Source organism: Bolinopsis microptera, chromosome 1, assembly GCF_026151205.1.
Source record: "Bolinopsis microptera isolate Bmic1 chromosome 1, MBARI_Bmic_1.0, whole genome shotgun sequence".
In the NCBI taxonomy this organism is placed as follows: Eukaryota; Metazoa; Ctenophora; class Tentaculata; order Lobata; family Bolinopsidae; genus Bolinopsis; species Bolinopsis microptera.
Genome location: NC_087072.1, coordinates 21611306 through 21635612, shown reverse-complemented (window position 1 = coordinate 21635612; position 24307 = coordinate 21611306). Strand labels below are relative to the sequence as shown.

At 36.0% G+C, this 24307-nt stretch overlaps 3 protein-coding genes and 1 long non-coding RNA gene across 5 annotated transcripts in view; 3 read left to right on the top strand and 1 right to left on the bottom strand.

The window, feature by feature from the left end:
- LOC134824548 (epithelial splicing regulatory protein 2-like) overlaps positions 1-2427 on the top strand; it is a 49602-nt gene extending 47175 nt beyond the window's left edge. Inside the window, exon 17 of the mRNA XM_063836458.1 lies at positions 36-2427. Coding sequence (XP_063692528.1) covers positions 36-57 — 22 coding nt within the window. The 3' untranslated portion in view covers positions 58-2427. The remainder of the gene's footprint in view (positions 1-35) is intronic.
- LOC134824578 (uncharacterized) overlaps positions 1-24307 on the bottom strand; it is a 93085-nt gene that overhangs the window by 64877 nt on the left and 3901 nt on the right. The gene's annotated exons all lie outside the window — the stretch shown is intronic.
- LOC134820578 (uncharacterized) lies at positions 17602-19560 on the top strand. Of its 2 annotated transcripts, none has more exons than XM_063831047.1 (4): positions 17602-17779; positions 18018-18187; positions 18329-18543; positions 18712-19560. In XM_063831047.1, exons 1-4 carry the CDS (start codon positions 17621-17623, stop codon positions 18858-18860), a joined length of 693 nt encoding a protein of 230 aa, XP_063687117.1. In that variant the 5' UTR covers positions 17602-17620; the 3' UTR covers positions 18861-19560. The 2 variants fall into 2 exon arrangements, with proteins under 2 accessions (XP_063687117.1, XP_063687107.1); XM_063831037.1 differs by having other exon boundaries at positions 17994-18187.
- Positions 19792-24307, top strand: part of LOC134824557 (pre-mRNA-splicing factor SLU7-like) — a 31012-nt gene continuing 26496 nt past the window's right edge. The window contains exons 1-5 of the mRNA XM_063836471.1: positions 19792-19916; positions 20028-20178; positions 20327-20467; positions 20634-20812; positions 21056-21185. Coding sequence (XP_063692541.1) covers positions 19795-19916; positions 20028-20178; positions 20327-20467; positions 20634-20812; positions 21056-21185 — 723 coding nt within the window. The 5' untranslated portion in view covers positions 19792-19794. The remainder of the gene's footprint in view (positions 19917-20027; positions 20179-20326; positions 20468-20633; positions 20813-21055; positions 21186-24307) is intronic.

Sequence of the window (24307 nt, the reverse complement as noted above, 5' to 3'; positions counted from 1 at the left end):
AGATTATAGATTAGTGACGATAACCCTCGTTTCAGGCACGCTGCATATACCCACTAATCATGATAAAAAGATGAGGGAGCTCTGAATCCTGAACTTACCGCCGCAATGTGTCCTGACTCCGATCATATCTCAAGAGACATCTCACATCTCCAGATGATATCTTGCGAGGTGATGATATTTTTAACGTGCTCAGCCCTCGGCATGATCGTGTGATATGATCGAATGTTAGAGGGCCGGACAGTATTCCATCTTCACATGTCGGAGACACTGAAAGAGAGAGAGGAGAGCGTGACAAACAAGATTCGTTAGTATGTCTGACAAGTTCGTTAGGCATTTTGGCTGAGTGCCCGTACGAGATTGATTTCGCGTCACAAGGGCGACTGTTATAGTTGTTAATAGCTCTGATAGCTACCCCTACGAAAATAGGTTTAAAGTTTTATGAAGATGCATCTTTATTTATTATTTCTGCTTTGATTCCGATATGATATATTATTATTTTGATGTTTAACTCAGCTTAGTTAAAATGTAGCGACCTATTTATTGTAACTCGCGATTGTTAAATTATATAACCTTATAAGCTTTGTTTGATAATATTATGTAATACAATAATTGTTTAAACATGATCCTTGGAATGATAAAGATTTTCCGACTTGTGCCATTTGCCCCTCCATAAGTATTGTTTCAAAATATTCATTCTCCACATTTTATTGTTGTAATGTTAATTTCGTGTTATTATCAAGCTTCATCCCTTCGTAACTTAGACGTATTTGTTAGGAACAATTAGTAACTAAAACTTGGTTAACAACACGAGTTGTTTTTGAAGATGGCTACGAAAGTTTGCAATCTGTTAAGGTTAATTGACAAAGTATGTTCTTAATTTTGATGTTTCCCCTTATAGTTTATACATAAGGGCCATTTCCTGTTCAAATTTTAAAAACTAGCAGCGCTTTCGGAGCCGTCTTATGTTATATCGTTCTCGTGATAAGACCAAGATTACATCATCACATTATATTTGCTGACAGTTGATGATATGAGCTTAAATTATGTCTGAATCCATAAATCTAGTTGCAGTTTGAAATGGAAAGAATTGTAAAATTATCCAAGCAGTATCGTCAGATGGACGACCGTTATTTTGAGATTTTGAGTTCTTGGACGTTTATGATTAATTGATATATTAATTTAACGTACTTTTGTAAGATTTTACTCGCTTTTGGTAAAGTGTGATTTGGTGTGGCCACGTAATCGATTGGTCATGATATGACCAAAAAAGGTTTTAGTAACTGATATAAAAAGTTGTAAATGATAGAATGTAGTAGACGTGGTCATGTCAAACTTACTGCCGTATATAAATACTTAACTTCACCTTTTGAAGGTTTTAAGTTGTCACGTGACATGTATTTTATGCGAAACTCAAGTTACCATGGTTACCAAGTTACCATGGTTACCAAGTTCCGCAGGGATCCTTTGGCTAGCGTCAGATATTTCAGGTTTTGTTATTTTTTCACCAAAGATTTATTTATACTGATTTTAAACCAGCCCTTGTTTAAGATATGTGTCTTTTGTAACCACAGGGAAACCGGGCAACATTTTGTTTTGAGAGTAGTAACCGTGCCTTTTTAGATGCTATAAAGCAAATCTGCCACACGAATAGCCCACTTTTTGATACTTTTTAAAGGTCTGGCAGGAATTGGAGTCAAGAACAAAACCCATTTCCTCCGACTTTTCATAGACTTTAACCGCTACTATAGAGTACCTTGCCATTCGTGTGGACGATGTTTTTAAGCGTTAATTGATATTTATACAACAGGAAGTTTTCTTTCGACTTCAGTGATCCACTGAAAGCCTATATACTTTAAATTTACGCTAAAATATATAACTGATAAAATGTTTAGCGTGAAAAGTGTCGTTGATATATAACAGAGATTTAGACAAGATTTATCAGCTTAGCTGATTGTTAAATCGTAACTTATTAAATGTTGATGAATATTTACTTGTAACATATATTGCCATTTTCATTTAAGCAGTGACGACATTTATAAAGTTTTGAGAAGTTATAGTGATAGCGTGAAAAAAGTTTTGTTTCGATTTAGATCTATAAAAAGACAACTTAAGCGTTAGAATTTGGTTTTGAAATTATAAATTATGATAAATAGAGTTGAAATTACAAGTGCAACAATATTGTACAATAGATTTCGATCTAATGAATGATTTACTTTATACCACCAAGTCACTTTTACCAAGTTTACGAGACAAGGTCACATAATAAATTCAATCCAAATCTTTCCGTATGAGACTGACTTGAAGAAGGTGACTTGATGGCTAAGTTAATATGATTTTACGAAGTTAAACATGTCAATATCGACTGTTTCAGCTGTCCAAATTTTGTAAAAAAATCATGTTTCACTTGTTCAAAACATTTATTATCTGAAGAAGAAGAAAACTTAATGAAAATTAAGAAAAATCCTGTACGAGATGTCGGAAAGTAATTGACTTGAATGTTGTATCTTAGAACTGTAGTTCTTTGTCCCCTAGAACAATGTGCCGTGTGGCCCAGTTCTTCTTGCACAAGTGACGATGAGGTCAAGAGGCTATGACCTCGAACCTTCGCTTTAGCAACTTCTCACCTCGCAACTTTCAAAGTTTTGAGGCTGAACTTTGCATCTCACAACTTTGCACCTCACAATTTTCAAAGCTGTGTGATTGAACTTTGCATCTCACAACTTTGCACCTCACAATTTTCAAAGCTGTGTGGTTGAACTTTGCATCTCACAACTTTGCACCTCACAATTTTCAAAGCTGTGTGGTTGAACTTTGCACCTCACGACTTTGCACCTCACAATTTTGCACCTCATAACTTTGCACCTCACATTCAGAACTGAACATTAAACAGGAGTAATTTCGTGACCTTTGGTTCCTGAATCTGTGGACTGTGTCCAATTGACGTCTAAAACGTGGTTTTTACCCTACATCAGCATTAACGTTAAATCTATGGTTGCTATTATACATCAATGATCATTGATCAAGGAATTAGAACATAAGAGCCAATACCAGACAGTGTACTATAGGAGTATGAGAGGTAGATGATCATTACTTTCAGTAATAAAATAAATATTTTATATTATACTATGCATCCAATATGTTCAAGTAAGAGAAAATAAAGTTTTGCTTTTTATTATCAAACTTTACACAAATCCGAAGTAGTAATATAAAAACATCCTAGGGATCTGATAAGTCTACGTGAAGAACTCTGAAAACAAACTTAAATATTTAACCCAAAAAAATTAAAGTATCAAAAACTAAACAAATTTCTCCAATGGTTTCTGTTCGAGGCTATATGTCGAAGTTCTGTCAAATCTGTCAAATTACATAAATTCATATTTCTTTTATTTAAATCACTCAAAATGGTTTTGAAAATACTGATCTGATGTCTACCAATTCTCCCTTTCATATTCTCCATACTCTCAACAGTAAAACTCAATGCTAGTTGGGGTGGGGAGTTACAATCACTTCTAAGAATATGACCGAGCATTTTCCAGCGAGACTTAGCATCCCTCTCTGTTAATGGAGTCACCCCACAACGAGCATAAAGGTCTCGGTTACTGATGATTCGGGGATAAGTGGAGTTCATGATCCGCCTCAAATGTTTGCGCTGCCACACATCCACTTTCTGAAGGATTTTCTCTGGAGCGGCCCAGCTATTGCAGTTATACAGTAGTACTGGGGTAACAAGGGCCTCGTATAATTTCATTTTGGTATCCAGTGAAATTCGGGACTTTTCCAGCCAAACTTTGTTGTACTTTTCGAAAGCAACATTAGCTAGGATACAGCGGTGAAGTATGGCAGATTTGCTGCAAAGTTTTGCTTTGCTTTAATTTATTAAGTTCTTAGTGCAATTAGCGAAATATTTCTTACCCGGAGTTCCTATTGCTGACCATTTTAACACTCATATTATTATTGATAAACCAGTCCCCAATCAAACATTCTTCTTTAACTACTTTCGACACATTAGTTAAAATATCGCTCAATCTGAAAACTTCCTTTGTGCAATATTACCGAAATATTTCTTGACCGGAGTTCCTAGTGCCGACCATTTTAACACTAATATTATTATTGATAAACCAGTCCCCAATCAAACATTCTTCTTCAGTCTTCAACTACTTCATACTTATTAGGTAAAATATCGCTCAATATAAAAAAAACTTCGGAAGCAAAGTTGTATATGTGACACTGGAACCTAATATCATGACAATTAATGGTTGCCCTTGTAGCAAGTGTTCCTCTAACTCGACAAGTCGCCAGAGTTAGCAACCCTTTATTCTATCAGAATATGGACTATGTTCTTGACACAAAATCCAGTTGCAATTGCAGCTCAGGTAGGTAACTATATCTCCACCTTTACCAACCGTTGATTATAAACAGACAATTCTCTCCTATTTGTTCGTGAGATATAGCAGAATTCAACCAAGTATGTTAATTATTGAGCCGTTAACAATTGTAGGGTTACGATAACAATAGTAAGGTTATAATATGATGTGCCTTAATCAGACATTTTACTCATTTAGAACCTCACAACTCACAAGCATTTAGTATGGCCCTTTCATGACATGAAAGGGCCATACGAACAAACTGGGATCCATGCTACATGATTGGGCGACTTTTGACCGACAGCAACTCTTGTCCGAATCAGAAATTAGGGTTTTCGGACAAGAGTCCTTATCGGCGATTGTTGTCTGAATTTCCAATTTTGTCCACTGTCCTGATGCTGATGTGATCCTACCGGAGACTCCCGAACCTGGAGACACCTGAAAGCCCTCCAGCAGTATCCAGATAGCCCGACACGTGTTACAACTGTTCGCGAACACGTGTCGGGCTATCTGGATACTGCCACCCCGGCAACCTATCAACATGGGCAGATGGCTGCATATCGAAATTCGGAATGTTGCACCCTACTAAGAAAACGCCTGGATCGGGACATTAACCACAAATCCTAACTTCGATCCCCAACATTTTATATGACAATAACTTCAATCAATTACACTATGTCCAATTATTCGGTATCAAATGCAAATGTAGCAAGTAACATTTTAGATCATATCTCTAATTGGAAATTTGTTGTATTCGGACAATTTCGGACAACAGTCAGTTTTTTCATTCACCTGATCACTGATTCGGACAAGATAAAAATTCGCTGTCGGACAGAAGTCGTGTTACCCCAGGCTAAAGTTTCCCTGATGATTAGTGAGTGGATTCAAACTCTTTTTACCTACGACTTTAAGGCCCTCTATGACTCTTTAACAGTTAACACCACCCCTCGACTCGTCATAGAGGCCTTAAGGTCCGCTATGTCATCATGCAGAAAAGATTGGTCTGAAGACTTCTGCCAATGGCTCACACAACTGGTGGAATTGAACCTCCGATCCTCTGTTGGGGTGTTGGATCAAAATTGGTTCATACAGCTCATTGATATCCCTACGGGTGGATCACTATTATATGTCCAAATCGCAAACATAGCTGTCTACTACCTAATGAACAAATGTGTTTATAGCGACCCAGAGCTCATGAAGAAGATCGTATCAGCCAAGCGTTACATTGACGACGGAGCAGGTTTGTTTGAGAGAACTACAGATGAGTTCAAAATTTGGATTGCAGATGTTAACAAAGCACTCCTCTCCCATGGCCTAATCATTGATGAGTACCAAATAGAAGATCGTGGTAAATACGTATCTTTCCTTGACATAATGTTCACCTTCGATTCCTTAGGCTCCCTCCAAACGGATTTGTTCATAAAGAAAACGGACTCTCGTTCATACATACACTTTAAAATCTCCCACCCAAACCATATCTATTCCGGTATCGTGTACTCTCAATGCCTTAGACTCAGAGGGATCATCAACTACCAAGAACGCCTCAAAGAACACCTTCACCAACCTCAAAAAAGCCTTCCTTGCCGCGTGTTACCCTAGAAAAATGGTTGAGAAAATTAGTAATCAGGTTCTCAATTCAGCAAGATCACTGTTACGCAAAGTTCAGGCTCCTGATGACCAGACATCTTTACACCTTCCAATCATGGTCATATCTACTTATGGTAGTGATGATGATCTGGTGTCTGTGACTAAGAAGTATGAAGAACACCTCTCAAGAACAAGGAGTTTCAGTGAAAGTGACACTGTTGAAACATCCCAATAGACCTCAACAGCTGCCACGCCTAGGAAGAAAATATTCAGTTACAGACCCTGGTCATTAGGAAAGTTCGCAAGAGATGGACAGTGAGCCGATTAAAATGTTGCTCGTACTAAACACGGCGTAATATCAACAAAACTGATCAAAATTACGTTAAAACAATCATTGTACGTGCGTGTAACAATCCTCGTTACCATGGTGACTACGCAACTTCCTATTTATCGTCTAATTTGCACGTGGGCGGTCGTACATACATTCTACATACAGAAATAGTTCTTTGAATTATAGTAGAGACTAGAAATCCCGTGGTGACAGGGAGAAAGCTAATAATATTCTTTGGTAGTTAGTTTTTATCGCATCAAAAAATATCCGTCACAACCGAAGATACAGTCGATTAAAATGTAGCTCGCAATAAAAAAAACATAATTACCACAAAGTCGATCAAAATTTCGCTCGCAAATCTTTGCACGTGCATTTTTGAGCACCGTTACCATGGTTACTGTGAAATTTCCTATTTCTCGTCTAATTTGCAAGTGGGCGGTCGTACATACATTCTACATACAGAAAGAATTCTCTGAATTATAAGTAAGACTAGAAAGCCCGTGGTAACAGGGACGAAGCTAGTAGTATTCTTTGAAAGAAAATTTTAATCGCATCAAAAAATATCCATCCCAACCGAAGATACAGCCGATTTAAATATAAAACACTTTAAACACAACGTAATTACCACAAAACCGATCAAAATGACGTTAAAACAATCTTTGCACGTGCATGTGTGCATTAAAACACCGTTGCTATGGAACCTTTTGGTTGTTACCTAAATTCCTATTTTTCATCAAATTTGCACGTGGGCGGTCGTACATACATACATTCTACATCAGAAATAATTCTTTGAATTATAGTAGAGATTCTAGTCCTAAAACTTTGGAAGTCCGTGAACATAAATGTATTCAACTACTCAAGACTTTAAAACCTTTGGGAATAAACACTATAAATCCTTTTGGCCTTCCCTTACTCCTAACATCTTAATTTTAATTTTATAACCGTTTTAAGAGTGTTAAGATTTTTAAAGTGTAAAGGAATTTTGGGGTTTACTAACTTTTTACAATTTGTAGGCTTATGTCACTGAATATGACGCCTTGCAACATGTTTGACGATAGCCTGTAAATTGATAGTTTGATCTCAGTATTTACAACAAATTATCTAGCTTGATTGATTCAAAGGGAGAAAAAATTCCTCTGGATTCAAACTCTTAATGGGAAGTCCATTTACGTGCAGGATGTTGCTTGTTGAAAATATAAAAATAGCTGATTCAAGTTATCATTCTTTATTTTAAGATATGCATGATATGCATCATAAAGAAGAAACGTGAGATATGCATCAATGTTCAATTGAACAAAAATATAAGAAGCGTGAGGTATGCGCGGCTTTGTTACCATGGCTACGCAAATTTTGACCTTGCAGTGAAACATTTCATACTGCAAAACGCTTCGCGCGTTACGTTTACGGTATTTATTGTGTGTGACAGAAACTGTCTGGGGATGAAATATTCTACTTGTATTGGTCTGGTACCGCTTACATGAAACATTTAAAGCAATATTTCGACGTTAGATCAAATTATTTTGTTGAAGATACCGAGATATAGCGGTTGGTTTCAGATCAAATATGTTGTATAGTTTTTAAATATTGATGCCGGAATAAATGATAGAGGCATTTAAAAAATCAATGATGTTTTTCTACATGGTATAAATATGATCAACAACCGAATGTGGTTTGGAAAATAAATCTATGTAATAAACGAAATCCCTCATAGTTTAAACGATAACATTGGCATGCATTAAATGAAAAAGTGTTTCAATCATGAAATAGAGTAATTGCTGACTAAAGATAGGGGCAGATCTAGATGAGCTGTCGTCTATATCTGACAGATTCATGGGGCCAGATCAACAAGGATGTCATATTCTACAAATCATAAATTTTTCAAAACATTCGAAATATAACATTTAAAAGTACACAATTTGATTCAACTTTAATTAATTGTTAAATGGCAAAAAAAGGTCCATTAAACACATCAATGCTTCGAGATCTAATCCACCCAGTTTCCCTAAATCACATTTCCGGAGCTCCTGAAGAACTCCTTATTGATGATGTTGATGCGAGCAAACTGTCGAGATGAGCCCTCAAGTGGTTTTCTCTTACCGTACTCAGCAGTCGTAGTGGTCGTCACTGTTTTGTTTGATATCTGGTGGAATGGGGATATTATCTGGGAAATTTGTGAGATATTGTTTTAGACGTCTTCTTGCTGTGATTGTAAGACATTTTGTAGAATCAAATGGACAAACCTAGTTTTGCACTAATATGCCTTATGCAGAGTTATGCAACATGTATTTATTTTTCTGTTGCTTATTCCATAAACTGCATTTAGTGTTTATAATGATGCAATGGGTTCATAATGATGGGTTCATATCTGGACCCATCACATGATCTATATTTTATAAATAAAGGCTATTTGTTATCAATCGCTATGGAATTAATTGGTTTTAAGTAAAAACAATAATGTTTTCCCTCCGCTACAGCACTATATACTAGTGCATTATACAGTTTAATAAAAAGAAGAGCTAATCTTTTCATGACTGAGTGATTAATTTTACAATAACTTATAAACAAACAACAGAAATCACCCACAGATAATAAATAATTGTATTCATGCAAATAAAGAACAGTGTTCTTGTCAAATTTTGGCCAAATTATCCCAGATTTAAGTTACTGAAGAAAATTTTCTTTTACCAAGATCTCTACAATTTGATAATCGTAAATGTTAAACAAAACTCATGGATCATGTTTCGGTCCACAAAAGATCGAAAGCATACGTTAAACATAAGTTTATAGCTGTAAAGAGATAAAACATTAGTTAGTTCACAGCGCTATCTGTTGTCGTTTCCCCTGAAGAATTGCTTCGTAACCTGCACTCTTACGTGTTCCTTGAGGGCCGGATCAAACGGAGTTCTTTTTCCGTACACACTTGAGCTCCGAACAAACACCGACTTTCCAACGTCCTGTAGTACTGGACTGTCTCAGTTTTACATTTACAACAAGTTATTTTTGTGGTGTAGACTGTGCATGATGACATTTGTTCCAGTATCTGTGTACATGACAAAACTAACTTAACATGTGATGAAACTGTAGCTGTATGTCAGAAGATGTGACCTGTGATCATAGAATGTTGAGAATTCAGAGAATGTGCTGCACGTCATACTTACGAATAAAGACAGATAAAAGATCGTGATTGTCGAATAAAGGTCGAAGAGGGATGTAGATGATTGAACGATTTGTAACTTTTTAGGTTTACACGACATTTTATATTTGATTTAATTGAGGCATTGATTAATTGAAGCATTACAGTTACTTTAACAAACAAAGAACTGTGAAATCCATGTGAAGACCAATCATGCAATAGATGATTATTCACTTAAAAACGGGAGGTTTTATGGGCGACAAAGACGGCCATATATAGTTAAAAGTTTTGAGAGCTGGGATAACACTGCCCCCATAACTTATAAGCCTTCAAAGTGCTCACTTTGGCACAATGCTTCACCGAATGAGATTATGAATCTGACGTACAAATAGAGTTATCTTTGCCTGACTTCCGGGCCGTGATCAAAGAACTCCTCAGCAACGATCTGGCGTTTAGCATGAGTGGTGGCCACGCCCATCTTGTCAATTGGGGCGTGAATTCTTGCCCCATACACGCTGTTAGATCGAATAGTCGACACACCCTTCCCCTTGTCCTAGCGCACAGACTCGTCATTAACAAGTACTAGTTATTGAAAGAAGCTACAGTATTGAGGATTTACGAAATTATAAGTCCAAATTATGGAAAATAAAGAGCTTCACAGAAAAGTGTCAAACCTCAGAGTGGAGATCAAGGCCGACTTTGTGATGTCTATCATCCCGGTGAAGTTTAGGTTCGTAGTCGAGATCTACTTTAAACGTTCTCTCGTATAGTGTCTCTGTGGGTCTCTGAATATTTGGGATAATGTTAGAATTCAAGATGAATTTAGCTTTCATTTTAGACTTCACGTCTCCCGAAATAAAACTGCGAACAAAGTGAAACAAGGAACTAAGTAAACTGTAAAACCAAATTTTCGTCACGCATTGGACTTTATCAAGGTCCAATGCGTGACGAAAATTTGGTTTTACAGTTTACTTAGTTCCTTGTTTCACTTTGTTCGCAGTTTTATTTCGGGAGACGTGAAGTCTAAAATGAAAGCTAAATTCGTCTCAAACTCACGCTCAGCCTTAAGATCTATTTGAGAATTCAAGATAAAAATCACACTTCATTGCACTAAAATGAACAATTATCATTCTACATATTGTTGTCCAGAAACAATTCCTGACAAACTATCCTAAATTTATCCAGAGTCATTAAGTCGCTCATCCCCCATGAATTAATTAATATGTAAAAATGGTGCAATTAGCTTTAATAGTTTCCAAACGATATAATATATTAACCAGTATAAACATTAATATTTGATGGAAGTACCTCTTTGTAATTGTTGTAGTAGCTGATGTTCTTGGCAGGATCTGGACCAGGATCAGGTTTCTTTCCTTTGAAGTAGGTAGCAACCACTGTGTCGTCTCCGTTTACAACGTTGTGATTCTTTCTCTGCTTCTCCTCTCTCTGATAACGGTTTATGTCTAGTTAACAATTAACACGTCAAAATAGCTTTAAACAGATAAGATAGTATAATCTGTTTTTATCACTTTATCATTTTGAACTTCAAAACCATATTTTCAAACCTAATTTCTTCAACACCTTAAAAATAGTATTAATGCTATGACATTTTTGGACAAATTAAATGTACATGGTGTCTAGATTCCATAGTCTAGTGTTTAACTAGCCTTTGAATTATAAAAGTTCACAACACGAATATTTAAGCCCTGACTTGATCACATGAATACACACATCACATGTAATAATATCACAAAACATTCAGAATCAAACATTAACTGTAAACACCACAAATTTTATATAACAGAGACACTATCTCACTAACTTTGATCTGCTCAATCCACTGAGAGCTCTCCTCGTGGGGGTTGTAAATGGTCTTGCCATATGTCGACATGCTGCCACCTTCTGAGAGTGCCATCGTTTATATCTGTAACACTATAAGTTATACTGAAAAAACGAGGTACCTAGAACATACCTAGAAGCTTTAGATAAAATTAATGATACTAGCTTAGCGAGAAACATCCAAACTTTTGACTTTTCTACTTTATACACGAATTTAGCCCATAAAGATATCAAGGATGCTCTCAAGTTTACTGTTAAATTAGCCTTTAGGAATAGTAAGAAGAAGTTTATAGCTGTTTACGATAAAGGGTCTGCTTGGGTTAATAGCTTTAGAGATGGGACTGTGGCTTTTGATGAAGTTAAGTTGATTAAATGTGTTGAGTTTCTACTGGATAATTGTTACTTTAAAGTAGGAGAGATCTTATATCGGCAACATATCGGTGTACCTATTGGAATCAACCCTGGTCCATATATTGCTAACTTAACACTTTGGTATTTTGAGAACAGTTTCCTAGATAGTACGTATAAAAGTAGATACTATATTGTAAAGAAGTTATATAATACATTTAGACTTATAGATGATATTACTACCCTTAACTCTGATGGTTACTTAGAGGAATATTTTAAGTTAATATATCCAGACTCACTTACTCTTAATAAGGAAAATGAAGTAGATAGTGCCGCCAATGTATTAGATCTTGATATTTCGATAAATAGAGAGGGGAAGTTTTCTTGTAGAGTTTATGATAAAAGGGATAAGTTTGGTTTTAAAGTGGTCAAGTTTCAACCTTTGGTGAGTAATCAAGCTAGTAGTGTATTATAAGGCACGTACTGTTCACAGGTTGTGAGATATTCTAGGATCTGTAATAACGTTGTTGCTTTTTCTGATAGGGTTTTGAAGTTTACTGATGATTTAATTGAGTTGGGTTTTAGACGGGATCGTCTTAGTAAAATATACTTATCAGTGGTAAAGAGGCATGGGCTAAAGAATAAGTTTGGTATTGGGTGTGGAAATATATTAATGCCATAGCTTGACCTGTTGGCATCTTTTTCTAATGTTGCGAAATATTTGTCGCACGTGTTGAATTTAGTTTTTAAATAACTTTGCAGCGGCGCAAAATGGAGTTTTAAAATTACGCGGGAGATCTTTCAGTTTAATTTGGGTCATTTCGTTTTATGACGTTTATTTTCTTAGTTTCAGTATACTTTATCCCTACCGTTTTATTACATTTTTGACTTTATTTACCTATCACTATACATATTTAATCTTAAATTATCATTTTAGTGGAACTATGTAAAAGGGGATTGTTGCTAGCGTCGAAACTGTTTTAACCCTACCTTAGTCAGTTGAAAGTCTGATAGCATATGTTCTGTTTGATTTGACCAAACTAAGGCCTTTCATTGCTTTATAAGGATAGCATGACTATTTAGGATATTACGAGGTCACTAGTAAAGACAGCAGTATGACAGAAGACAGTATGACAGACAACACTAGAAAAGAAGGCACTGGGACTTGAGAAGCTGGGATAGTCCAACTTGATCACACAAGAACAGGCAATAATAGATCAGATGATCATGCAAAATGGCATGTAATCATGTAGTGAAATCTGGCAGAGTTTCTGGTTCAATGGCCTCCTAGTGGGTCTGCAGTTGCCCTTACTGACTGTTTTCCCTCATGACAGCTAGATAGAGCTCACAAAAGACATTTTGGAGGAACTTTGTGCTTCATTTTGGTGAGAACTGACTTTTTCTATTAAAATTTTGTGTCCCTAAAAAAACGTTGGGTACTTTTTTGGCGCCCCCTGAAGCAAAAATGGTACCCCAAATATTTTTCCACATATAACGAACGCTAAATCCGACAGAGCAGTACACCAATAAGGCGCTTTTTCCGTGAAATCAGACCTACAATCCAGGAAAATGCCGCCCCCCCCCTAAGGTGCCGCCCCCAAGGGGTAGCGGGGGCGGTCGTTATGCCACTGCTTGCTTGAAACATCAAGATTCATATCCTTTGCCACTTTACCTCTTTTATCTTCTGCACTTCATGGATGCTTGCCACAACTAAGAGCAGGTGGAGCATCACATGCTATCCTCTTGTGGGCCATCCAGGTCCAGCTTGCCTTAGAACATCCAGACTCTCACAAATACCATTGCATTGATCATTCTCAGACAATAGTTTTACAGATCTGATTTAGATCAACAGTCTGATAATAATTTATGAAGCACTTGTTGCCAACAGTCTACTGTCCACGTCCAACAACTTTTTGGACGTGGACAGTAGACTCCGTCAGTAGTCACCTTTATCCGAAATCCTGTGGTGAATGCATATATAAAACAATCGCTTAAACGTTGTGATAATGCAAATGACTTTCCCACTTTAGCATTTCAAACATGATTAAGATCTAGAGTTTTGTTTGCTCTCCAACAAAACTCTAGATCCTACCACACTCACTGCCACAGCAAGAGCAATCCATTCAATTCTCTCTGTGAACGAAAATTATACAGCCTATTATAAGAGCCCAGATTTCCACTCAAATACTGGCAAGTGCATAATGCTATAGGACCTTAAAATAAGATTGAACCATACAAACTCGATTTATCTATTTTTCTAAAACTAGCATTATATAACATTTCTAAATTATCCCTACACACTTGTAAATAATTAGAATTGTGTAACTTAAATTATTTCAGAATTACAACTATTGTGTACTCAATAAAGTAATTATCACTTTTGTATCCTTGTATCCTTGTATCCTTGTATCCTTGCCGCTATAGCTAGACTGCCGATGAAAGTAAAATTGTATCGATCCTAAAATCATGCAAAACGATATTAGATGTCCTGCCATACAGTAACTGTTAAAAAATGGTTTTAATATCGCTCAATTTTAATATCCGAATCTTGTTTTCAATGCGGGAATTGATTCACAATGTCAATCCTTCGCATCTCGCCGATCTGCATACTACGTGGTTGCGAGAAGATGCGCGGCGCGGCCCAGTAGTGCATAGCGCTACAAATGCGGGAACTATGAGTAAAGTGCGCGGCGCAAAATATATTACCCGTGAACCAAAAGCTTAATGTTAATAAATATAAAATTGAAGATATGGAAAATGGCAGGCTAAGTGCCATTTTAGTAAGTTTTTCTATATTTTGCTTAGCCTAACATTCACGCAGCAGCAGTTGACCCTTATTTAAAACATAATCATAATTACAACGTTAACTACAAACCTTTTTCACGTTGCAATAATTACTGATTTTAAAATTAGTCGCAGCCTTGGCCTTTGTGCATGTGGCTATTTCATATTTGACGCGTGCCGCACTTGTAACTAATTGTTATTGTGCACGTTAGGTTAACATCATATAAAGTAAAGTAAAGTAAAGTAAAGTAAAGTAAAAATTATGACATCACATTATCACACATGTCTACAAACTATCATCGCACTGTGTGAAAAAATATATAATAAATATTTCCCCACCAACATTAATTAATTATCAAATACAATATTTATTAAAAAATATATAGCAATACATGCAACATGCTTTTTATTGTTTGCATAAACAATTTGAATTTTTAAGTCTTATAGTCTCGCGAATTAAAGCTAAGTCAAGAATATTGTGTATTTTTGTTATTAATTTATTACCCACAAAAAATTTGCATTGCTTTAACTAAACTGCAGGGCCTTCGATCTCGCTTGCAATAGCAAAAGATCAAAATATGATAGGAGCCGCGCGCAAATTTCTAAAAATATTTTGAAAATCGAGCGCCAGTATACATTTGTCATTGCTTTGTTAGATTGTCTTGTTTTACTTTTCTTCACTGTACTTTACAGTCTTTAACTTTATTCACTTTATTCACTTTATTCACTTTATTCACTTTATTCACTTTATTCACTTTATTCACTTTATTCACTTTATTTTCAATTTAACTTTATAACATTATCATTATTGCATTATCATACCCAGCTTTCGTTAAAGATCGAAAGATCATGCAAATGTAAATCTGTTGGATTGAATTATCAACATGAAATTACTGGTCGATATACAACTCACATTATATTATATTGTTACTAGTAGGTATCTAGAAGTTGTGAAATCAAATTCGAGCGTTTACTTTGTGATTTAGCAAGGTGCGCGGGAAAAAGCAAATAACCGTCAGCACATGGCCATACAGCCTCCATAGTGGCATCTGAGATCGGCTATCGATGCGGCACTACTTACTAGTCCATAAAACAATCATCTTAGGAGCTTAGGGGCTCCACCAGAAGAGTGCCTTATTTGCCCGTAAGAGCCTCTACTATAGAACCTTGATGGCAGAAAAGCTTCGCTTCAAAAATCTTTTAAAATGTCATTTTATATTCTGATGATTTTCCGTTTATCAAAGCTTTCTTTGTGAATGGAACTTCGAGTACGTCAATCGTGTCTTGTGCCATACTCATTGACCTTGTAAGATGGTCATTCAAGAAAAAATACAGCCAAAACAGTGAAATTAGGATTGCGGAAAGCTGAAATTCAAATATGTCCTTCCAGTAATCTAATCTAATTGCAGCGGCACACACATTCACCTAACCATGTGCTTTCGCGCCGCTGCGGGCGCGCTTGTTTCACAAGTCAAGAAAAGCACATATCCACGAACCCGATTGGAAGGTTCGTGCGCGCGCGCAGTGCTGACAACGGCGTTTATGTAGCTCAAGTGACGTACTTGGTGTGATGATTGAATACTTTAATCGGAGGCTATGATAAATGCCTCGTGTAGGGCCTGTCGTGATATCATGGATTGCTAATTAAGTTCCACCACGATCTGGTAGTCTTCATAATTCTGCGGCCTCTATGTATCGTCATCTCGCACAACTCTTTAATTGATTTGTTTAACGAGGTTTTGTACGTCACCTCAAGATCGGGTGACAGGGGCTGACCAGGCGCGGCCAGAACCCAATTAATTGGGTCTGAGGTCACGTGATTATGAGCCTGAGGTCACGTGACTATGACGTAACCATTGCTTGTTCTCCAGGCGAGGTTGCATGCTTGTGAATGTGAGTGTAAGTACAGCTGTACTGTAGTTTATACCTAATTACCCCCTATAGCTATAGAAACTGCAAAGCGCGGGAAATTTTGGCAATATATGGTTGCTAAAATCGATGGGGGGTTGGTGGCTAGAGCCCTTTTTACCGCCGTGAGGTGGGCGCGTGATACTGCAAGCGCAAGGGTTCTGGATAGAGCAAGCACACATTTACTATTACCATCATGATTGTACTATAGACTAAAAAACTCTCAGATCGATTTTGGGCATTTTTAACCACTTGTAATGTTTTAATTATTAAATATCTTAATTTATAAATGTTAATTTATAAATGTTTAATCTATTGTGGAAATCTTCGATACTTCCTGAACACTTCACTAATGAGGATCTAAAAATCATAAATAACTATGATCTAGAAAAACTAACCAGTCTATCAATAAAAGGATGCAGCTACAGTAAATCAGTGATGAAACATTACAGTGAACAGCTTTGGCAATCCTCCATAAACAGCCAGTACCAGCTGGAAGGGTATACAAAGGCACCTACAGTGAGCGCCACAAAGCTCAAGTTTCCGCCCAAAACATCAAGGCAACTTGAAACCTTCTTTCTTAGCCTGTTCTATCCGAACAACATAATGAATGAATTTTGTTTTACTTAATAACAAAGGATGCAGAAGAATTCCTTCGAATAGAGATACAACTATAAAAAGTTGATCATATTCCAACTATTATACTACACCACCCCTATGATTAGTGAGCCCGGTTCAATGTTAGACCGGACGAAAATATGGCTACATCTCAACAATGGATAACACAGCAGAGGTGCAATTACAGTTAAATTCTGTTACCTGAACTCAACTAAACAGTTTTAATATTATAGCATATACTATAATATTATGAAAGATATTTTGTGTCAAAATGAGGTTGTTTAATTAATAATTCTTACACACCAAAGGTTGTTGTGTGTTTTTAATTAATTTATTATTGTTTAAAAGTTAATATTGAGAATTTTATACAGTAGTCTATAGACCAATTAAATTATTTACTGGTCACGTATATGTGGTTTTAAGAATTTTATGACATTGAACGAATTTATTCATTGCGAATTTAAAGGATTGCTAGTATTTTAGTCACTCTCTTGCTACTCTAAGTCCCCTAAAATATCTGGTCAAAAGTTCATGCTAGTTATATGTATAAAATATATTTTTGTCTGCTTTAATTGATACTAAATAAAATTGTTGTTATCTTGAATTGTTGTTTTCTTGAGTAGGACATATTCACAATTTTCATTGCCATCTCTTATTTTTGTTTCCTGAAACATCCATTTTAAAGTAGAAAGATGTGATAAAAGTTTTATGGACCAGTGGATAGAAGGGGTAGGGAATGAGGTGACAGTATGTTTCTTAGTCCTTTCTGGGCTATTGGCTTTCTCTGTTTACAAGTTTATTAGCAGTTGGCAACCTGGTGCCACCTTCAACGATGTGGCTCAACAGCAATCTGCTCAAGAATCTGAGGTTAGTGATCTGAAAGTAATATTAATTATCTTTGATGTGCCCCAACTCATTATAATAACTGACATTAATGGCAATTAGTGCTTAAAAATCCTCCTTACTACGTCTTCCTTACAATCCTCCTAGTTCTTTTGATTAATGGTATCCCAGTTTTAAGTAGGTAACTTACAATTGTAATATTAATATTAAGTAACAATTGTAATATAATTATGATCAGAACTCGACTCCATCAAACTCACAGCCTGGAACCTCACAACCTGGAAACTCACAGCCTGGTAGTTTGTTTGATATGGGCCGGAGGGGGAGCTATGATGAGCCCCACCATGGTGCTATGGAGATAACAGTCAGATACAGAGAAAGTTCTCGGACCGTTTTTATTCCAGAAAACAAATCTTTACTAGATCTCAAGAAGTCAGTTAAGAAAAGAGTTATTGTTTAAAGTTTAAGCATATGAAAATTATTTCCAAACTTCAGTAACTATGCACAGAAAAAAAAGTTATATTGTATCCATTCAAAGTCTATCAGGTTGAACTGTAGCCCATATCCCAACAGGTACTGTTTCCAAAAAGTTCTGGAGGAGGGAAAACGTGTCCACATGGTTTACCAGGGACATCTGTTGCGACCCGACTCTGCTCCATTGTCAGAGTTCACATTGGACAATCCCTCGACTTTTATCTGTCAGATATCTCACTCTGCTAACTCTAGTTCTAGTAATCTTAATAATAGTGCTGCTGGTTCAGCAAACGTGGAGGATCTTGATATATCAGGTCTGTTAATAAGAGGAAGTCACCGAGAGTTGGATCTATAAAATTATCCTTACATCAGTGTTTGGGAATAATATTTCTCTTACTCATGGTTATTACTACTTGTTTAAGTACTAATATTGACCTAATTATTGTAAAACCAGTTTTGATACTAACATTGTCCTTCTTCAGGATTATTATTGCCAGTTTTAGGACTGATATTGTTCTGCTCCTGGATGGTGGCGATGTCTCTGACAGCCTCAGTTTCTGCAAACGTTTACGTAGGTCTCCTCTTCCTCTCAGTTCTATACGTTATCGCACTTGTTAGTTCGATCACGTGACCTTATGACCCAGTTCAGACTAGTGACCACATGATTTATAGGATATTTTAAGGCAGAAGATGTGCATGCATTTGCTTTACCATATTATTTCTCTATTGGTGTTGCATGATATAGTTGGTATTTCGCACTGGTTCTATTCTTAAGAACCAATTAGTTTTCCGTTATTGATAAAGCCAATTTTAATTATGATATGATATGTAGGATTGTTATCATATTATGTCATCAACAGTCATGACCAACCAACCCCCTTTCTTATTACGTCAGCATCTGCTAGACCCACCCTCATTTTAGAAAAAAAAGACAAGCAACTGTCAGCATTTCCAAGCTCCCTCCTACATTAGGCTGCTGTCGTTATGTATTTGAACAGTCCTTTACAAATTGTTAATTATGTGTGATTCCTTTAGATCATCTATATACTAGGCTACATTAAAGAAGCCTTACCAACTTAATGTTCTTATATACTTCTTGTAGTGTGTATTTGTAATTTATGTTTTGAATAGATATGATGGATCTAAATTATATAGTAAATATACATTAAACACATTAAATATATTTCTAATTAATAATTTGACAAGAGCTAATTTTACAGATTTTAACCCAATATTTTTAACTTGTATCTTCATATAGGTCTATCAATTTTCAGTAACGATTTCAATATTGATTGTTAATATGAAGGTTAAGTTTTTGATATTGGTTACTATATTGTCAATAAAATATTTCAAATTCTTGACGAACACCAAATTATTAGTCATGTGTCATTCGAAGAAACAAACAGCAGCAGCCGTACATTTCAAGGCTGAAATTTTAAACTCAAACAAAGGGTGACAGCTTGATTTCTGGGATCACTTCATTTAACAAAATGCTAATATTTGATTTTTACTCCTTTGTGCGTTTTTTAAATTAACATAATGTCATGCTTCTTGCTAGTCACATCATGGCTGAAGTCAGAGAAGATGGTCCGCCAAAGAAAAGTAGGGAGGACTACAGAAAACAAAAAGAATTAGATGAAGCAAGAAAATCAGGTCTTGAACCTGCCGAACAAGATGAATTTGGAGTGTAAGTTAATTTTACGTTTTACTTTATTTTTTGTTCTTACATAAAGGTTTCCAATTAAATTATTTCTCATGACTCTATTTTCTGTCATGTTACTAACTTGTCTACTTACAGTGACATCAACCCCCACATACCACAATATATCAAGGACTCTCCATGGTACCTGGAGATGGATGGGCCAACTCTTACCCATCAAAGGACACAGCCAGAAACAGTAAAAACATTTGACGATGTTTCTAGACTCTATCAAAAAGGACTCACTAATGTAAGAAACTGTTGCTTCCTTTTTATAATTTTTAATACTTATTTCATTAATTGCTGTCTCTTTAATATTGTTAACCGTGTGATTGTGGAAAATACCGAATTAAAACTTTTATAATTGTTTAAGTCAATAAAACAATTATAATTTCCAGAAAGTGGCGACTAAGTTTCGCAAAGGTGCGTGTACAAATTGTGGAGCAATTACTCATAAGAAGATCGACTGTTTGGAGAAGCCTAGAAAAGTTGGTGCTAGGTGGTCGGGTAAAGATTATGCTCCTGATGAACTTATTCCTGTAAGTTCATTTCCGGTTGAACACTTAATTAATATTTCGACGTTGTTATATTTAATAGTAGTATTCTAGACAAGTTTTTGTGCTTTTGGGCAAACTTTTCTAGTGATTAACAATTGATAATGATAACGTGATAACTGAGCTAACTGTTCTAGAACTCTGATTTTAGGTGTTGCCCAACTTGGATTTTGAAGGAAAGCGAGATAGATGGATTGGATATGATACGACTACTCACGACGAGCTACTAGATGATTTTTCTAAAGTAGAGAAAGTGAAACAACAGCTGAAAGCTGAATCTTTAAACAACAATGAAAGGATAAGGCAGCAGACCGAGTCAAAGAGTGACAGGTTTCTATATTATTAGTACAGATACTTTATGTAATAATGTACATACTTTATGTAATAATGTACATACTTTATGTAATAATGTACATACTTTATGTAATAATGTACATACTTTATGTAATATGTAATAATGTACATACTTTATGTAATATGTAATAATGTACATACTTTATGTAATAATGTACATACTTGTTATCAGAAAGTTAATAATTTATGAACATTTTATCAGAACCCTCTTTGTTTCAGTGACCCAGAAGATGAGGAAGATGTTGACGAATACAAATACACAGAACAAGCCAACATGCCGGGTACTAAGTTTGATAATAAGAAGCGTCAAACAGTCAGAAACTTGAGGATCAGAGAGGATACTGCAAAGGTACGCTTTAAACTATTTAAACGAACTTAATAAATACGACATCTTTTTCTGATCAATTTGACTGGCGTAGGTAGAAAGCGTAGAACTAGAAGTGACATTTAGAAAAGCTTCTTAGCTTATTTTATGTATCTTACTCAAGTAATGATACATACAATCGAGCAATGATAATGTGGTAATTAAATGGAAATAGAGCATAATAGAGCATTATATATACAGTATACACTACATAGTATAAAAAATGTCATTTTTGTGGAATGGAAGCGTGATCATTAATCAATAATCACTCTACACTCGACTGTCACGTGACTTTTTCAACCCGTTCTCTTGCTGGCCCTGAACGACTATTCGAAACCCTAAAACTCTAATCTGATCCCAACCTAACCCTAACCCAATCCCTAACAAAAGCATATGCTGAAACCCTAACTCCGACGAGAAATTAGACCAACTTCCTTATACGGTCATATCACGTGATCGAGACAGTTTTTCGCCAATATCTCGCCTGGGGAGCATTTTTACCCTATGTCATGGGGGTGATTCGGAATCAGCGTCCGAAAATACATCGATCCAAGTTGGTTTCAACTGTCGGGGGCCCTTTTAGAAAATTAGAAGATCGATTGTAGAGTGATTTAGCACGCTCAGGAATGGAAGCTATAGAATACTTTTGTCTTATATAATATACAATAATTGTACAACTTAACATAAAAATCCAGCCAACTCATTACTCTAAGTCTTGTAACTGCTGTAATGTGTAGTAATTGTATACACACAACTACTTTTGAAATTTATTTACAAAAGAATAAAATTTATTAAAATGAAGTGCCCTTTTTTGTGGTAAAATGGGATATACCTTAACATGAAATTTTCCGGTTAAATTAAAATTTCTACCAGGTAAATTCTACAATCAAATTAAAGCAATTCACAGTTTCTGATAATAGCATACAACAACAAAACAGCTTACTTCATATTAATAGCTGAGGCGGCACAACAAACCTGACTGACTCCATAATATGTTCTTTCACGATATCTAGTTTGACTGGCAGAGGCATGTATCTCCGAAGGCCCTTAACTCTCTATTGCTAGATTGTCCAACACAACCATTATAAAGACACCTTTGAGTTGAGCCTAAGCTCAACTCCAACTCCGCTATGGTGTCCTTCGAGGACAAACGTTGCTTTGTAGTTTTATATTTCACGCCGGTTGAAAGTCATTCAAAGGCTTCCCTCAGTCTTCTCTCGTCATTGCTTATGATTTGATCAAGTTAACTCAAGGTTAATCTGTGTATTATTATCATTGATATCGACCAAGGAAATTGTAACTTCACTCTGAATTCTTCTCAATAATTTATAAATCACACACTAGTAGAAATATCTGGAGTTATGCCAGGGATTACTCCTACACGGGATTCTTTGTCGTTTGGGCTTCTAGTGGTGAACTCTAAATCATTTTCTAGTGGTCTAGTGTGTGGTCCATATTCTTGTGGCCTAAATTCCTGTCGCCCCGTTTCATTTAGTCTCATTTGTTGTAATCCAGTTCCCTGTGATTTAGCTCTGAATCTATCAACCAGAGACCTCCAGAATTCTAATACATGTCGTCTCATCTCCTCTTTTCTTGTCAGGTATATAATGGGATTAACTGTTGAATTGAGACAAATCATAACATTCCATGCTATCTGATAGAACAATTCTTTTGATGTAGAAATTGTTCCATTTTCATTAATTGCCCTGAAATCTCCGAATAACAGAAGCGCTAGATAGACGATGGTTGTGACATTAAGAAGGCAGAATACTGTTGATAGGATTAGTATAGTAATGGTTGCATGGTGATTACTCTTCGAGATGTTGCCTTTAATCTGGGTTTTCCTTAACAACCAATAAGCCGTAATGACTGTTGAGATGAAAACAGCGCTGACGTTGCAAGTTGTCATCGAGGAAAAGATTATTAGATGATAGTTTGTATCAAAATTAGTATTTTCTTTAAACCAATAGTAGTAGTAAGAAATTTCCCTTATTGTTGAGCAAATGGAATAGAGAACAAAACTTCCTGCAATCCAAACTCCTTTTAAAGAATAGAAAGGTCGATACACTTTAATCGTTCTGGTGATACTAACGAGACACGTTGAAAATCCTGTGCAATCAAAACATATGGAATATATGATATTGGTGACAATAAAACCCATTCCAATACTGTCGTATGTATACAATCTCTCCAGGATTGCTCTGGGTACATAAACCACACACACAACTAAATCACATGTATTAAGTAACATCAGCAGTCTACTTGCGAGCCCTTTATTCTGTCGTCTGATGAAGTAAGAGAGAGATAGACAGTTTGCGATGATCCCAACAAGGCTGATGAGGATGGAGACTGTGGTTAAAGGGATCATTAACATTCTATCCTGTCAGGGGCTTGTTTTTTATCATATAACGTTCAATCTTAATTATTGAAAATGGTATGATTTGACCTTTAAGAAACAAATCTAGAAGAAAAAGGCCTGGTACGTCACTGTAGGAAATAGAACAAAATGCTCCCAAAGAATAAAAATGTTTGAACGGATTATAATGCGCCATCAGGCACGGTGTTATCCAATGAAAGTTTAGATGTTTGTAAACTAAACTTTTCTAAACTCATTATGCCAGTGAAGAATAAGCTGTCCATCTGGGCATCTGGCATGGTAGACATGTTAATTTTTTGAGCTCCCACTCAACAAAAAAAGCGAGAGATAAGGCTTTTCTGAGAATTGAGCTCAACATAATCTTTCTTAACAAATAAGCGAGAGATAAGGCTACTTTGTACGAGTTATTCCTCATTAGGTAATATGCTAGATAACTGGACTAGCCAAGGACCATTTAACTAAAATGTACCGTATAGCCTAGAACTCTATTTAGCTAAATAGTTTGTAAAACTAACCTTAAAGGTTCTCCTATTATGAAGAAATCGGGAGGTGAACTTGTAAAGCCCCGCAGGAGAGAAGCGGCCTTATAAATGGATATTCATGAACAATAAACATGTACGCATGAGAGGAAATAACGTAACATATTATAATATTTTCACGGCATATTGTTAACACATCCGTTAAGGCTCACCTGGTCGCTGATTCGATCGTCTTCTGTTAATTCGTACTG

What these genes read in the sequence shown, in the direction of transcription:
- LOC134820578 (XM_063831037.1), top strand. Translation starts at nt 17,621, where the DNA reads ATGGACCAGTGGATAGAAGGGGTAGGGAATGAGGTGACAGTATGTTTC. An exon ending in AATCTGCTCAAGAATCTGAG is followed by an intron (nt 17,780 to 17,993) that starts GTTAGTGATCTG and finishes AATTATGATCAG; the next exon opens with AACTCGACTCCATCAAACTC. An exon ending in GGAGGATCTTGATATATCAG is followed by an intron (nt 18,544 to 18,711) that starts GTCTGTTAATAA and finishes GTCCTTCTTCAG; the next exon opens with GATTATTATTGCCAGTTTTA.